The following is a 17,145-nucleotide window of genomic DNA, read 5'->3' as shown; positions in this document are numbered from 1 at the left end:
AAAAAAGCCTATATATCACAAAATGTATTTTTTATAAGATGAGTTTGATAAATGGGACAAAATTCATTCCCTCTACAACTAGAAAAATCCACTAGATTTTTTACAGACCACAAAATAAAGTTAGAAAATAAATACTACAGTTACACCAATTCTACAGTTCATTGTCTTTGGAAAGAATCACTTACCTGTCACAGCATCATCCTGGTAAAGATTTGTTTTTAGCAAATCATATACATCCTGGCGTGCGGTCCCCATGGCAGCCAAACCAAGGCCCAGACTGCCACCATGTCGAACAATCTAGGGAAAAAGCATGGGTTCCACTGATTTGGTACACTGAACTTAAAATCCAAGCTTTTATTCTAATTTTAAAATATACTGTGATATTAGGCATGCAGAGCAGCTGGCCTAGTGAGTATGATCAAAGGATATAAAGGGCCAGTGGTAACCTCAGCAATTTCAGTTTCAAAAGAACAGTGCTTGCTGACGCAAAATAACATTGAGTTGAGAAGCAAATGAAAGAAAAGAGTGGAAAGAGACAGTACAGCTCTCTTTCAAGAAGTTATCATGAGAAGGGGAGGAGAAAGATGACAACAACTAAAAGGGAGAAGCAAGTGACAAGGAAAGTTTTTCAGGATAGGTGAGACCTGGATATGCTTATCGACTGAGGGATGCAGCACAGGAGACTGAAGATAGAGGAGAAAAAGGTACATAATGGAACATGGTCAGGAAGAAAGTGGGAGAAAATGGTGCAAGAGCAAAAGTTAGTCGTAATCTGAAGAGTATTTTGTGGTGATCTGTCATTTCTTAACGTACAGTATCCTTTTATTGGTGATAGCACCCCAATGCTGTTTGGGGAATAGTCCTCCCCACTGCTTAGCATCTTGGTGGGACTGTCATTAATAAGCTCCCGCCATCCCCTAGCCAATGTGTGGGGCCTGTGACCCAAGACAGGTCAGATACTCCTTTGCAATTTTAATCTTTCTTAGAAAGTGGAATGACCCAAGGACCAAAAACATTTCAAGTTCATGCATCTTGACAGTCAGGGCCCTGAAGAGACCATCCCATTAGTTCTTGTTATCTAGATTCCTAGAAGTGCCCTGGCTCTTAACCTTTGTGAGAACTGGTTCACCAGTTTTCCTTTAATTATATAAGCTAGTTCCAATAAATTGCTTGTTTAAGTTGGTCAGCAGAGGTTTTTTTGCTGGTAATTAAAAAGCTTTATCTGGTAAGAAAATGTGTACCTGAGGCCAGAGGAAACAAGGTAGAGATATGTGTAAACATATATAAGATTTGTGGATAGGGGGCTTATTAGCTGACAGACCATCCTATGGACCTCAATCTTTTCACAGAAGTAGGACAGTTTTCTGGCTCACTTAGCTACTCTCTGAATGGCCTTCTAAAAGAGACTAACATAAAAGTTAAAGTCTAAAATTCTATTTCAAGGTTCCTTAAAATAAGAACAGGGCTACTTAATAGGTTTTTCCAAAAGAATTATATTTAAAAAATCATCAAAGATCAAAACAAGCAAGAATTCTGATTCCTGAGAGAGTGCATGCAATTTCTTTGGGCTTTAGTTCCCTGTAAAATAATAGGATTAGACTAAATGATCACTAAGGTCACTTACGTAACATTACAAGACTCTATGAAAATATAACATATATTTTATAAATATCTGGGACTTTGTTTTGCTTATCACACACAACATTTAAAGGACTGAGAAGCACAATTTTAGCTTATAGAGAAGGAAAGGAAATTACCTTTAAAAGAAAAGATTCTATGAAAACAGTAGTGATTTGGTAATCCTACAAAATTTCTAATTCACTAAAATAATTTGGCAAATATAAATACTTTCCCCTGGACTCTTAAATAATGGGAATTTAGTTTTCCGCTCTAATACTTACATCATTGCTGGCATTCTTAAGCTGGTTAAGTAGATAGTCTATTATATCACCACCATGATTGGCATGAATGAGACCTAACGCATAGAGACCACCACCTTCCTGATAGGCTGATCCTGGAGAAGTGTCCTTGGGAAGATATGTTGCCATTAACTGTAATGCTTCTTTCTCATGACCCTGTAAATTTGAGGCACCACAAAGATGTCAGTAAGAGAAAGTGAGGGAAAAAAAAGACAACATTTTCTATGATTATTGCCTTTTCTCCAGAACGTTCATTTGCTGAAAGAGAAGGAGGAAAGTGGGGGCTCTCTCCCAAGCAACTTTATCACTCCAATGAGAAGATAGCCTTAATTTAAGAGATGCAGTCATATCCTCGTTAGAAACAAGTGCTTCAATTTTTTCCCCCTTGTTTTATAACATTTCCCCAAATTCATATTAAGACTATGCAAACAACTTATTTCAATTCATCCCGAGAAATGGCTTAGATAGTCTTCACAGGAAAAGGATTTCCACTTTTTATTAAAAAACAGACACAAATTTGTTATTTACTTTATCCTTCCCTGTAAGAGGACTGGTCCAATTTAACAAAATGTACTTGTCAATGAATTACAGTAAACTTTCATTTTTTTCTTAACTCCAGAAAACGTGCTTCTATTCTAATGCCTGCTCACACTGATCAGCATATATTACCTTATGAATTACACCCAAACTGGCAGTGGCTGTAAATTTTGCCCAGTTAGTGGCTCTGGCTAACCATTCCAAGTTATCTCTGTAAGAAAAGAAAATTTAGCAATACTATTGAAATGAATTCCATAACTCTTTTTATAGCAGTAAAGTCAAAGCATTAAAATTTTACCTTGAACTGTCACAAATCATTTTATTTCATGTATCTCAAGTTACTGATGATCTATTTTATCTTCTAGTTGTTCTTAATATTTTAAGGACTTCAAAAAAAAAATGCATGATATGCAATTCTACTATGAACGAAAGCAAAACTGCATCCAATTTCCTAGCTAAACATAGTTCACTCAAAAATCTGTATTCAAGGAAACTAATAAAATTAATTTAATCTCAAAATAAGTAGGCATATAAAAATAAAAATGCAATAAAAAACATAAAATGGTAAAAATAGAATTTAAAATCAAGGACTGGTAGGCTGAAAAGTTCCCTGCATCCATGTAATAATGTCAACAGTCTCTTTTAAAGGAAATTTTTAACCGAAGTGGAAACCTACAAGCACATTTACCTAAGAAACTGGTCACTGGTAGTCCCACAGTGCATAAAAGAGTTTGCTATAACGGTTGCTGTGTGACATACAGAATTCCTTACTGCATCCTACAAAACCAAACACAGATTTTTATCATTAGCAAAGTATTCATACACATGCAAGCTCGCATGTGAACACACAATAAGAGGCCCTGTTTTATGGTGAAAACATGAATAACCTGAATTGATACTTAAAATATGAATCTTGGATATTTCTTTATAAAGATTAAATCGTTTATAAAAATTAGCAAGTCAAAGTTTTATCTGTGGTCTTAATCTGAGGTCAGTAGTAGATTTTATACAGGAATTTAGGTGGCAGACTTCCATTTTTCAGTTTCCGAATAGTTTAACTTGCCATTTCTCTTCAGTACTTTGCCCAAGGTTTTCAAATTTTGGGGTAACCTGAAGAGCAATGCTGCACTCTTCTGGTCCTGTACCTCTCTCTGGCTGTCACCAAAGTAATTTTGCTTATTTTTGATGAGACTGTATTATAAAGATAAGCTTCAAAAAACTCATAAACATCAATTATGTAATTCTGTCTTTTGCCATTTGTAAAAATTATTTTAAAAATCCTGAGAAGCATGATTACATATGTTCCAATCAAACAACTGTTTAGTAATGGGATAGTATATAGATTTTAAAAAAAGAATAAATGACTTTGGGAAAGAATACTGGGTAAATAACACAGTCAAGGAAGAAAGATTTTTCATACTATGTATCTTTTCATATTAAAACATTTTTGGAACCAGATAAATAGATAACTTGTTCAAAAATTAAAATTAATAATTGCTAGGATCAATATCTCAAAGGAAGTTACAGTATCAGGGTAAAGAAGCCCTATTCTCAAGGAGTTTACAGTTCAGTGGGAAAAACAGACATATAAACAATCTATATTAATGTTCTGATTGTGGTCCAAATGCTACATGTATACATAAAATAAAAAGTCAGCTAAAAAAAAGTAAAGGGGGGAAAAAGCCACTAAAGTTCCCAACTCTGAGAGACTAGCACAAAAATACAGATCAATCAATATTAATTCCCTTTCACCTCCAAAAAGATCAAGTGTTTCTCCCATTTTTATTTTTTTAACTTACTTATTTCCTTGATCAGAAATAAAATGCAACAAATTATTCAGTAAGAAATAAGTATAAGTACTTATTCAACAAAGAAACATAAGAAAAAAGCCTCCATTATAAATGAATTTCCTACCTTTGTGTTTTTTAGAATCATGAGATCTGTGTTATTGTTTCGTATCAAAAACTGCAGATGTAACTCGATAGCCATTTCACCACTTAAAATTTTAATCATTTTCAAAGTCTGGTCCTTGGGCTCTGGACTCTGCCAAAACAAACAAGAATGAAAACTACTATATCACTGAAATCCACTAAGCCAACTTTATTTAACAGCTCTAAACCAGTGAAATTAAGTCATACACACAACAAAACCCATACTTTAACAGTAGGATCTAAAAAAGTCATACATCATTTATTTGCAAGAAAGAATAGTTTCTTTGTTAATGCCATTGAGATATGATACCAGCTTGATGAAAGAATGCAATTCATTCCAAACTCACTTTCAATGTAAAATATTTTAATATTTAAAAAACTGTAAAAGAATAATTACTGATGATATGCAAGAAAAACTACTTTATACAGAGCCAACTCAAGTTTAGGTAAGAAACTCCCTACTCCAAGCTGAGAAAATTAAAAGCATCTTTAATCAACACACATGTATGATCTCATGAACTTCCAGGTTACTAACACAACTCTCCATCCAGGTGAAGAAGAGTTGAAATTTATATACAGATACCAAAAATCCTGATGGAGGAAACACTGACATTCAACAGATCACTACTCTAATCCTTGCTCCATTCTTCCACACACCATGAAGATTAAAAATAAAGACAACTAAACTGTAACCTCTCTGGTAAGTTGCCATTTATTTGTTAGAGGCCATACTTTTTCTTCTCACCCTGTGACAGTTAATTCAGTCATTCCGGACAGAGTTCATTCTTTGGTATGGATTTAAGGAAGGATTTCATTTCTTCTAAGTCAAATGATTTCTGGGGTCAATCTTTAAAATTTTACTTTTTATAGAAAACCTATTTTTATGAAATAACTTTGGTATCAAGCAATAATAAATCTCCATAAAAGCAGGTATGTAACACTTTTAAATAATTTACAATACAGTGTGGAAATATATGTTTAAATAGCAACCTCAACTTCAAAAAGCATACTTACCACTTCTGGTGTCTTTACTACAAGTACACTACCTGTCTTTTCTTCTGTTTCCATTGAGTCACTAAAAAGAAGAGAACCAACAGTTATTGTGATAAATATTTTCTGAATGGTATGGGTGACTTTTTTTTTTCCAAATTAGAGATTTGGACCACGTCCAAATTAAATATTTTACAAGGAAAAATGACAGTTAATTATTTCAAAAGTAATGCCATTAACAAAAAAGATTGTAAAATAAGATGGAGGCAGCCAGTTACCGAATTTCTGCCGAACAAATTCATAAAAACACGCAAAGCAACTAACTATGTTAGCAAAATGTATGGATAACAAATACAACAAAACCAGGTGACAAAGTATTTCCCGGATTCCTAAAACACAGTCAGCTGAAGACATACCACCACCAGTTACAAGACTAGTTTGAAGTGAAGCAGTTGGGGCCTTAAGAACTCTTAAAACTAACCAGCCGACACCGCTTTCTAGATCAAAGCGCTGCACTGAGGAGAAAATGTTAGACACAGAATCCAAATTAAGAAGGCAGAAACAGGCCCAAATAAAAGTGGGAAAGGAAACAGAGCCAGGAGATCTCAGAACATAAGAAGACATTTTGTTTAATATACTCCACAAACACAATAGAAGAGGAAGTTCTAAAGAACAGTGAAATCAGAAAAAACTATCCCAAATAAGCCTCCTTTGTAAAAATTTAGGTAAACTAATTTCAGTAAAGATAACCACAGTAAAGGATCAAAGTATCCCATACAATATAATGAGAACAAAGTTATTTTAAAAGAGGTAAAAGACATTAAGAAAAATGTATAAGATGTAAAAGATTACTATCAGAAACAGAAAAACTCAGAAATGAAATAACAGAACTAGGGAAAAACTAGGAATGAAAGAAGAAAAATAATTATTTCAGAAATGAAGATTAACTCAGAAGGAACATGAGAGCAAATAAACACAAGAAAAGGAGATGAGAAAAGAAAATTTCAAATCAAAAAGAAACAAACTAAATACTATTACCCTACAAATTAGGAAGAAAGTAAGGATGTTCAGAAATCCTAACTAGTGCAGAAAAATAAGGGGGGAAAAGGTGTAAAAGTTATAAAGGAAGAAGTAAAATTGTCTCTATTCGCAGATGACATGATTCCAATTAGAAAATTTTATAAAGGGATCTATTTAAAAAAATGTACTAGATCTAATAAGTGACTTAAGCAAGGTTGTGGGATTCAACATAAATATACAAAAATCAACTATAATTCTATAATATTAGCAACAAACAATTAGAAATTGAAATTTAAACATTCTACTTACCATAGCATCAAAAAACCTAATACACTTTAGGAGTAGATTTAGGGAAAAATGTACAAAATCTCTATACTGAAATCTACAAAACACTGCGAGAAAAAATGAAAGAAAAACCTAAATAAATAAAGGTAACAAGATGACTGGATTACAGTAATTTTTATTAGTTTTTTTTTTAAAAAGTGCAAAAACACTGAGAATGTTTCTTACTGTCCAAATATCTAACCCAAACATCTAAAATCTAGCCCACTTACCCCATCTCAGATTTTTAATTGACTTGATTAGATAGGACACACTATCTGGCAGGACCCCCTCATCAGACAATCACTTCCATTTCTTTCCAGAAGGGTCCATTTCTTTGATTTTCCTTAATGTGTCCAGCAGAGCACAAAACAGAGCAATAGCCTTTACAAGATTTTACAATCTATGAAAGCTAATGGTGAAATTTATTCTTAGATTATATTGACTGTATATATTTTATCTATTCCCAAAATGAAATAAAGATTGTTTAGTTAGTTCTGCCACAGAAAAAGATACTTATACCTGTCTTTCTCTGATCCTGGAACAGTGCCCGTATTGGTGGATCCAGGCACAGAAGCAATAGGGGTGCCAACAGTTCGAAGATTCTGGATTACAGATGACAAAAACTGCTGGCTAGCACTTTCATACAAATCAAAACAAATCTGATAAGCCATCAGGAGGTTGTCTTCCTTTACCAGTTTTTCTAAGATATCACTCACGGCCTGAGGATCATCTAAGAAAATTAAGCACTGAAATGCAGATAAAGAATAATTATATAATAATTGAAAACTTTGTCTATAAGAAACTTAGAGAATGAAAGTCAACAACATAGGAAACCTTAAAATATAAGCGTAGGCAAACTGGGCAGACTAGGTATGTGGTCTAGCATCCATTTCTGATCCTGGTACCAGACAAGGTTTTCCTGAAAATGGTATCTGCCTTCCATAAGAAAATCCATACAAATTGTATTCACGGCTCCTAATATTGTGCCTGGCAATTAGCAGTATTCAATAACTGGTTGGTGAATGAATCTTGCCTTCTTTAAATCTTATCCCTAAATCACTATCAAGTGCTCCTTAACTTGTATTTTCTGCTTTAACAACACTGTAGGAGTCATTCATTCATTTAACACATTGTATTGTGCTGGGTCAGGACAAGAGGCACTAAAATGACCGTTTCGAAGCATTTCTCTTTCTACTCTTCTGCCACGTATTTTAACAAAAACTATCCAATGAATTTAGGGTTTTTAAGAATTTAATTTAAATTTTCTTGTTCCCTTAAGTAGCAAATAACCCAATTTCAAAATGAACATATTAATTAAAGTTATTATAAATTAAGAATAGGAAATAATGACAACAAAATAAATAACCAATAATAGGTGACTGGTTAAGAAGGGCAAAGTACACCCACTGAATGACTACCGCACAATCATGAAAGACTATGAACAAGAGTTTGAGAAGAGTTAAAACATGGAAAAATGTTAAACTGAAGGACATATATAATCGATACTGTTTGCTTCCAAGGAAAGGAATGTGGGAGCCAAAGAAAAGGAGTGGGAAAAAGACTTTTTACTGAATATACTTTGGTTCTTTATGAATTTTGGATCATGTCAATGTAATATTATCTATTCAAAAATATACTTTAAGAATGTAAAATAAATCTTTAGAAAGTTTTAAAGGGACAGGAAATAAGATAACTAAAAGAAACAAAATTATTTCTGAGGAATAAAACAGACACACAGAGGAAGAGGGCAGAGGACTATTTGTTTTTCATATGAGGTTTTTAAAACAATTATTAAAAAAAACTATTAAAAACTATTTAGAAGCAACCAAACTCCCAAAACCTATACGGAAAAAAGTGAAAGGAAATTCACTAAAATGTTAAGTAGACTGTGGGTGATGTAATGGAGGATATTTTTCTTCCAGCCTTTTCTGTTTCCCACTTGCTTTAAAAAACATCAAAACTATACATAAAATAGATAACCAACAAGAATTTACTGTACAGTACAGGGAAACATATTCATTATCTTATAATAACCTATAATGGAAAATAATCTGAAAAAATATATATATTACTGAATTACTTTGCTGCACATCTAAAACACAATATTATAAATCAACCATACTTCAATTTTTAAGAAGAACATCAAAAAAAAGCATTCAAAAAAAGGATGTATTAATCTACAGTTTAAAAATATAGAGGATAAATTCTAATAACACATTATAGTGAAAAAATAGCCAAATGTGTGATCAATTTCTATACTCTAAGCAGAATACAAGAACTTACACAGTGTGGTAATTGTTAAAAAGCAAATTTAGCACTTCCAGGCAACAAAACAATGTAGCCATTGAGATGAATGAGGTAGCTTCACATGTGCTAGTAAGTGGAGGAAAAACACCTAGGCATCTTTTAATTGGGAAAAAGTCCAAGGAAAGGGAAAGATACACTTTTCATTTTATATATAATTTTTGCATTGTCTTAATTTTTTTAACGTATGCAAGCAAATTCATACATGAAAAGAGATGAATATACCCAAAGGTCTTGGTTGTATTCGGGCAATGAAACCAAAGATCATTTTTATTCCTGAAATTCTTTTTAGAAAAGAATACATAGAAAGAACGCATTATAACAAAACAGCTTTTTACTTTTGAGAGATGCAGTTTCATATCAGTAAAGTGGAATATAAATGCGTACCTTTTCACAGGCTGTTGTGAAGGTCAACTGAGCTACATGTATGAATTTACAGTGACATGATATAACATAGTGATGTGATGTAATATAAAGTAATGAGGCATAGCCCAGCAATACAGTGCAAAGCAATGTAATGTAATTACCTGACAAACATTGATGAAATCAGGTTTCTCCAAGTTCATGTAGATTTTAACCAGAACTCTCAGTACTTTATTCCGAAACTGTTTATTCTGCATTAAAGACATGCAGAGCTTGAGGCTGTAAGCCAGCATTCCTGGGACATCATTCTGAAAGGTAATTTAAAGAAACATCATTATCTGGTTAATTTTAGCATTATGCTTATTTAGAAATTGAATTATTTTAATCAACATTCTTTAGTCATTCTAAGCAGCCTAAGATTTGCTATTTAAACAATAAAACTTCAAAATTCTTAACCATTTTAGATAAGAACCTTAAAAGAAAATTCCCTATTTCCCTGTCTTCATGAAAAAATGAGTTAAAAGCAATTTAATATTCAGTGATCAACCAGGATCATCACTATATGAACACAATACACTGTAACAGAGTGGTGCTGTCTACTATAAAAAGAGATATACAACTGTCCCTGTACCAATCACATCAGCTACCCACCGACTCCAGGATAGTCTTCTCGAAGACGTCCAGTCTTCGTGTCTCCAGAGCAATGCCGATAGCTTGCTTATACTTGTGATCATCTAGACATCGTTGAAACATTTTATTCACAATGCCTTCCAATCTTTGGTCAATTGGTTTTTTTTCTCCTTCAGGCAAATCAGCATTTTCCACACACTGTTTGGTGTAGTGATCAATGCACTTTGCTATGGAGAAAACAAAATAACTCTGATCACCTTGTAAATTGGTCTAAACTACTAGAAAAGACAACGCCTACATTTAAAATCATGAAAACTTATGGGATGACTATAGAGTAATAACCAAATATCAAACTTTTTAAATCCTAGAAGTTATACATTCAAATTAATATTGTTCCCTTCATAACAGTTACACTACAGGGCTACACACTAATTTCAATAAGCTGACATTATTTAAAATATTTCTGTCTTGTCAGTATTTTGACCAAAATTGTATTATTCAACTTGACTAAGCTGCATATTCTACAGAGCTGGCTACAAATAACTCCTGACTGTTTAATTTCCAAAAACAAACACTTAACGATTATTGAGGATATTAACTACTGTAGCAATTATCACATGGCAATAAATTATTGGACTTCTTCACATTAATGAAACTATTAGATCCTTAAGAGTAAAAATCCTGTCTAAACAATCTTGGTAGCATAATGGTGAAACAACCTGAAATGTGCCACAGGTTCTAAAGGCAATTCCAAAAGTTTCCAAAAACCTTTCCAGCAATCAGCTAAATTATTCACTGTCTCAATGTGAGGTAGGGTAAGCCTATTCACACATACCTCCTCACTCCCCTGAACAGGGAGTCTGAAAATTCATGCAGTGGTGCATGTGCACAATTTGGCTTTCACATTTCACAATAATTTAGATGAATGGGGAGAATGGGGCAACACACTGAAGGGTGTCATACTTACAACTTACACTATTTTACAATCACACCTTAACCTTCTTAGGAACAACCAAAGAGGAAATTTCCCTAAGACTTCTTCTACCTTCATAGGGAAGATAAATAGCCACACAAGGTGAATGACATATACAATAGTTATTCCCTCTATAATTCACTAGCTTGACACTCTCCTTTTCAAAGAGAAAGGTACAAGGACAGGATTAATTAGTTGCAAACTATAGCCTGAGGAAACAGAAATGATTTGAACTAGCATAAAGAATTGCTGGTCTACCAGATGGCCTACATTAATAGGTCTGTACTTTGGGCAAAGCAGAAGACTTTTATAAATTAGAATATACCACATTCAGGGTCCATCCAGGTAGAATTATGCAGGTTCAGGTACAGTTAGTAAGAACAAAGTGGCAATCACAAAGCAGACCTTAAATAGTTTTGGCTGCAGAAAATCTTCACCAGGTCCTAATATGAACTTTTTGAACCAAATGTAGTTGTGAGGAAACATGACCGCCAACTCATCAGAAATAAACCTCAGATTTACTGCATTTGGGGAGCTTTCCTTAGTTTATAACTGAGAAAGAAAAAGGTACCTCCCAGGTTTCAAATGAGACTTGTGCTCTCACTTACCAGGTTTATGTCATAACTGTATCCCAGAATCTACCCTCATTCCTAGCTGAAGTTTTATCATAATTGGAAGATTTCTAGTCTTGAATTTTCTGGCTGTATTGTTTATGATATTCTGTAAGATCCTAGGAAGCCTTTCCTAAATTCTATTTTCTATATCCTCTAACAAATCTCACTGACATTTAAAAAAATCCATTCTAACAATCCGAAGAATACTAGAAGGGTGAATCCCATTTCCACATAAAGAAAAGCAAACAGAACTGTCTACCAATCAACAGTCACCTTCTACAAACTAAGATTAAGATGATACATAGGAAGGCATCTACCACCTCATAGCCCTTTATAGACCAAAGGCTTGTTTAAAAGCATTCACTTAAAATCGTAACACTGCAAGCACTTGCAGATCACTGCTGGGAAACAGTATCAACATTCATCAAAAAAAACTTTCAAATAAAAGAAAAGAGATAAATGCATTTAACTCCCCATTTCTAATTTAATGTAGGGGAAGTGCTGTGGTTTCAAATGATATGGTTTACTCTCTAAAATCAACTGTTCTTTACATAGGGTTCACAAATGAAAATTCCAATTCAATGAGTCCACAAAAATCATAAAGTTACTTGCAATACTTTCACACCATAATGGCAAAAAATTGTTAAGTGTGAACACAAAATCTTACTTTGAACTTCAGGGACATTTGAAAAGTACCCCTTTGGACTGTATTGTGCATTTCCCAGTTTCTGAAAGAGAACACCAGTTTTCCCCTTCTAAGGAGAAAATGCAGATGAATAATGCAGATCTCCTCTTAATCAGCAATTCAGAAAATATCTATACCATACACTCTTGATAGAGAACACACTCGGGCTCTCTGTAACTATGACCTAAAGCTTTATATTCATAAAGACATGTCTGAAGGGTATGCAGTCCCTTCGCTCATCTACTAGATCAGGAGTTTTCAAACATTTTTAAAGCTACAGAAGCTTTGAATAAAATCTTACAGAGCTGGTTCAACTTACAAGATAGAGAACCCAAAGCCTTCCCTGTGTGGTACCCTCTCACTTCAAAAACAAAGAAACAAAACAGAAAACAATGGTTATTAGTAGAGACAGTATGCATTCTGAAGTGAGTAAACTTCAGGGTTTTAAACTCCGACCCTCCTATTTAACAGCCATGTGTCTTTATCATCTTGAAACCCAAGTTTTCTCATCTGTAAAACAGGGCTAGCTCCTTCCTCACAGGGCAGCTGTGGAATAAACCATGCTATGAAAAATGACCCGCATAGTGCCTAGCACAATGGAGACAGTCAATAATGGTTTCCTATATTAGAAACAACTCTATAAATTGCTATCATTTAATTTTTTTATTCATAATAATCTAATTTTTTTCATACAACAGTATGCTTACTGGAAAAGAGATAATCATAATCACTGAGATAACTATCTTTGGTTGATTAAGTTGGCTATTTCTGAATAATTTCTTAGATTCATTCTTAACATGTTTTGTGAGGTGTCTTCATTAACTATTACTGTTCTTAATGTTACTGTTCATTACAACAAAAAAATAACAAAGCATAGAATTGGAAGGCAGATCTAAAAACTCAGCCTGTGTAAAATTATTGTAGGAAGATTATGAATTCTCAATTAAAATGAAATCAAAAAGTAATTCAGGAAGAAAAAATGCTATAAGCACCAGAGCAAGACAGAAGCCAATAAGATAATGCCTTACTAGATGGAAGATAATTACCTATAATAGTCTCCACATATTCAGAGTTATCATTGACATTGAAGAGGTCACCTGCTCCAAGTGCATAATTCAGAGACTCCTCAAAAGCCCCCAGGTGATAAAATACTTTAGATGCCACTAAGGCCGCAAACTGCCGACTCCGGAAACCTTCATCTTCATACAAAACTTCTCTGAAAGAAATTAGGAAGTATAGGCCTAGTTCAAACTGTAGTTCTCCTTAAAAACCCCAAATCTAAATATTCAAGCCACAATTTAGTAGCAGCAAATTTCTAAATGAATTAATAAGCCACAAGACCCACATCCACAGATAAGTAAGGTCATCACTTTATTCTAATGAACAGAAATAAAGTAAATTCTTACATTTTGTCTACAGACTCAGAAATTTCTGCCCAGAAGTCATTGACAACTGCATTCAACTTGTGTAGTGCAAATTCCTGTAGAAGATAAAACCAAAATTCGACTTTGAGAGAGACTTATCATTACACTTCCATAAAGAAAAAGTTTCCAACAAATCAGTGGCCAAATCATAAGTCATGTTTACTAAAATTTTTAATCTATAACAAATATAAAAATTTACCAACTGACTTATATTTTCTCTTAGGTTTACATACTTCCTTTCTGTTTTCAATCATAAAATATCAGACTAGCCATACAATGTCATTTCTTATCATACTGAACATTTTTCTTCTTTGAATATATATATAAGATAGACTCTACATTGCTGGTTTGGATATAAATAAATTCAGTTGCCTAGAGCCAGTTGAAATATATTATACATTTTTGTCACATGAAAATAGTTTTAAAATGTAATACAGAAGAAACAATTTTTTGTGATTTCCATTGATGAAGAAACTGAGGAGAAGGGGGGACTCCAGGTGCCATACTGAGATTCATTTACCTTAGTTTTGTTAAACTCTAGGGAAAACCAACTGCTGTTGCCAAAATACTGTCCTCTGGGACTAGATTTCAGTGACTAGGTATGGACTGAGTAGGATGGCTATTTTAAGTGAAAGAAAATAGATAGATATCACTAAATTCAAAGAGCTTCAAAGAACTCATATTAAGCCCAGTTAATTTTTCTTCAACTCATACCTTAAGCTGTGGTTCTTCTTCATCCAGAAGAGAAATAATTCCAGCTGTAAGACAAAAATATATCATGATTATGAGATATACATGCTAAGATAAACTAATGTTTAGTCAAAAATACATCACAGTTAGAAAAAAACTATTTTCTGAGGGGTGACTTAACTAGAGCAATGAATAGTTTTCTTTAAAACTGAAAACATTTATATTTCAAGGTTTACGAATTAACTCTGTTATCAAACTTTCATGACGCCACATATATTGCATTATTTGCCTAATTCAATGGTTTTCAAAGTGTGGTCCCTGGACCAATTAACATTAGCATTACCTGGGAACTTGTTAAAAATAAAAATTCTTGGCCCATCCCAGATCTACTGAAATAGAAATTGTGGGGATGGGGTCCAGTATTGTGGTCAATTGGAAACTTTCCCACACAATTTTAGAATAAAATTATTCACACAAAATAAACCAAAAGTTATAAAAACTATTTACAAAAAAAGAGTATTTAGTCATCAATTCAACAGAGTAAAATAATTATTTCAAGATGCCTAAATTAAGGTACCTCCTTTGTATCATAAGTAACCTAGAAGGTTTTGATAAATGAGAAGCAATCTTGATCCGCTCTGACTTCAATTACCCAAGCATAGCATTCCCCTTGTGACCTTGAGGTGTTAGCGCTAACACTGTAAAGGAAATAACTATCCTCTCCAAAAGAATGCACCTTGAAATACAGTAATATATCAAAGGGATTATGAGAAAAAAAAAAGACATGGGAAATTACTGTCCTTAGACCATGAAACAAACTGTCTCTCAGATACATTTTCCATGTACTTCTTTTTTTTTTTTTTTGGGTGCATTTTCCATGTACTTCTAAAATCATTCTGGAACAAAGCTGAAACTGTGAGTTGATTAAAAAGGGTCAAAGCAACTTTACTTAGGAGATGTAGCCACTTCTAACTGATAAGTTTGGGTTTGCTAAACAGCTTCAGCAGTCTTTAGAGAACCATACAGGAAAGGATACAAAATTTAGCGAACAAAACCATGCTATGGTTCTAGTTAGGGCATATTACTACTCTAAAAGCAGATAAAAAGAACTTCCTGGTACTCTAGGTCGGTATAACAAACCCAGAACAGAGAGGCTGTATTGACAGCATGAAGAGAAGACAAATTAAAGAATGCAATGATTGAGGGGTAGGGGAGAAGGATCGTGAACTAGTAATGTGGAAGAGCTGACAGGCAAGAGTGCTTTAGATATGGAACAGATCATAAATAGCAGAACACTTTATCAAAATACTAAAAATGCTACCTATTCCCTTATTATCAACGACCAGTATGTTTTTACCAAACTGCTTTTACCAAAAGAGGTGATGGATTTTTTTATACTCTCCTGTTTGGTTTCACCTTATGAATAATCTGTTACATGGTTGTCCTAGCTTAAAAAATCAGCCTTTGTCCATGGAAAACAAGTAAATCAATTACTCTACACTCCATACACAAATATTTCCCATCTTAAAAACAAAACAGAACTTTCCTTTGGATGGGGGGCGGGTGGCACACCTGGGGAATGGGAAGGTTTGGGGATGCTAAAAAAATCTCTTATGTCATAATATGAAGTCAGCAGATATCTAAAATTGCTGAATCAATTTATAGTATTATTTAAAATAGCATAATATTTATAAATATGAAGGTATGTTCCAGAAGATACAGCTTAAAAGCTGAAAACAGCTACCTCTGGATAAGGAAAGGGAAAGATGAGTGGGAGACTATTGTTTTAAGGCTTTTAAGCACAATTTTCCTTTATGTGCCTATATTATGTTAAAAAAAACAAAACCATTCATTCTTACATCTCTCTCCAGCAACTACCTCTCTATCCCTCCACTCCCTTTCCCAGCCAAACTTCCTGAAAAACTGAACGGTACATGTTGACTTCGAATTCACCTCTGTGTTCCTAGTGCCTTGCAAGTGCAGAAGGAATAAACTGAATAATCCAAACTGGAACCTGTTAGGTTCTGTTTAGCACCTGGGACAGAGCCTAAGCCATTGTGAGCCAAAGGACAGAAAACCAGGTGACAGACGGTTTGGAGCAAAAGCTGGTAAGTAATCCAATAGATGTAACAAATGACAGTAATGAATTCACACTACACTATCATCACAGAGTCACAGAGGAGGACCTAAAAAAATCATTAGGTTTAAATTCTATTATATTCCCACCAAGTGCTTTTTCAGCCTCTACTTAAAATAGTGTAGGGACTAACTTACTGATTTGATTAGTTGACTGATTTACTCATTCAAGATATACTTTTGAACTTCTGCCATCTGCTTGGCAGTGTTCTAAGAATTATGAAAATGACAAGTTTCCCGCCCAAAATTCTACCACAGGAAGACAGTCATCAGGCAAGTAAACAAACAAGACTGTGGTGAAGGGATGGGACAGCTGAGGGGGAGAGAGGCAGCATGTTTTAACAGAATGATCAGGAAAGACTAACATTTGAGCTGAGAGTAAGGACTGAGACGCTAAGGGAAAACTTGAGGAAGAGGAATTTAGAAAGGGGGAACACAGTGTGTAAGGGCGCTGAGACATACTCAGGGAACAGAAACAAGGTCAGTATGATTAGCATATAGTGAGGAAGAGCAGTACAAGACAAGGCAGGAATCCGATCATGTAGATCTTTAAGAGTCTAAATATTATTACAAACACAGTGGAAAGCACTGAGAGATTTTAAACA

At 34.0% G+C, this 17,145-nt stretch overlaps 1 protein-coding gene across 1 annotated transcript in view; it reads right to left on the bottom strand.

Moving 5' to 3' along the window:
* PSMD1 (proteasome 26S subunit, non-ATPase 1) overlaps positions 1-17,145 on the bottom strand; it is an 80,717-nt gene that overhangs the window by 62,113 nt on the left and 1,459 nt on the right. Inside the window, exons 2-13 of the mRNA XM_031452373.2 lie at positions 14,429-14,472; positions 13,697-13,770; positions 13,337-13,506; positions 10,040-10,245; positions 9,553-9,696; positions 7,241-7,467; positions 5,402-5,462; positions 4,371-4,499; positions 3,145-3,233; positions 2,589-2,667; positions 1,902-2,075; positions 186-297 (exon numbers count right to left, since the gene is read on the bottom strand). Coding sequence (XP_031308233.1) covers positions 186-297; positions 1,902-2,075; positions 2,589-2,667; positions 3,145-3,233; positions 4,371-4,499; positions 5,402-5,462; positions 7,241-7,467; positions 9,553-9,696; positions 10,040-10,245; positions 13,337-13,506; positions 13,697-13,770; positions 14,429-14,472 — 1,509 coding nt within the window. The remainder of the gene's footprint in view (positions 1-185; positions 298-1,901; positions 2,076-2,588; positions 2,668-3,144; positions 3,234-4,370; positions 4,500-5,401; positions 5,463-7,240; positions 7,468-9,552; positions 9,697-10,039; positions 10,246-13,336; positions 13,507-13,696; positions 13,771-14,428; positions 14,473-17,145) is intronic.

This window comes from Camelus dromedarius, chromosome 4 (genome assembly GCF_036321535.1).
Source record: "Camelus dromedarius isolate mCamDro1 chromosome 4, mCamDro1.pat, whole genome shotgun sequence".
Lineage (NCBI taxonomy): Eukaryota > Metazoa > Chordata > Mammalia > Artiodactyla > Camelidae > Camelus > Camelus dromedarius.
This window is presented reverse-complemented; position numbering and strand designations above follow the sequence as displayed.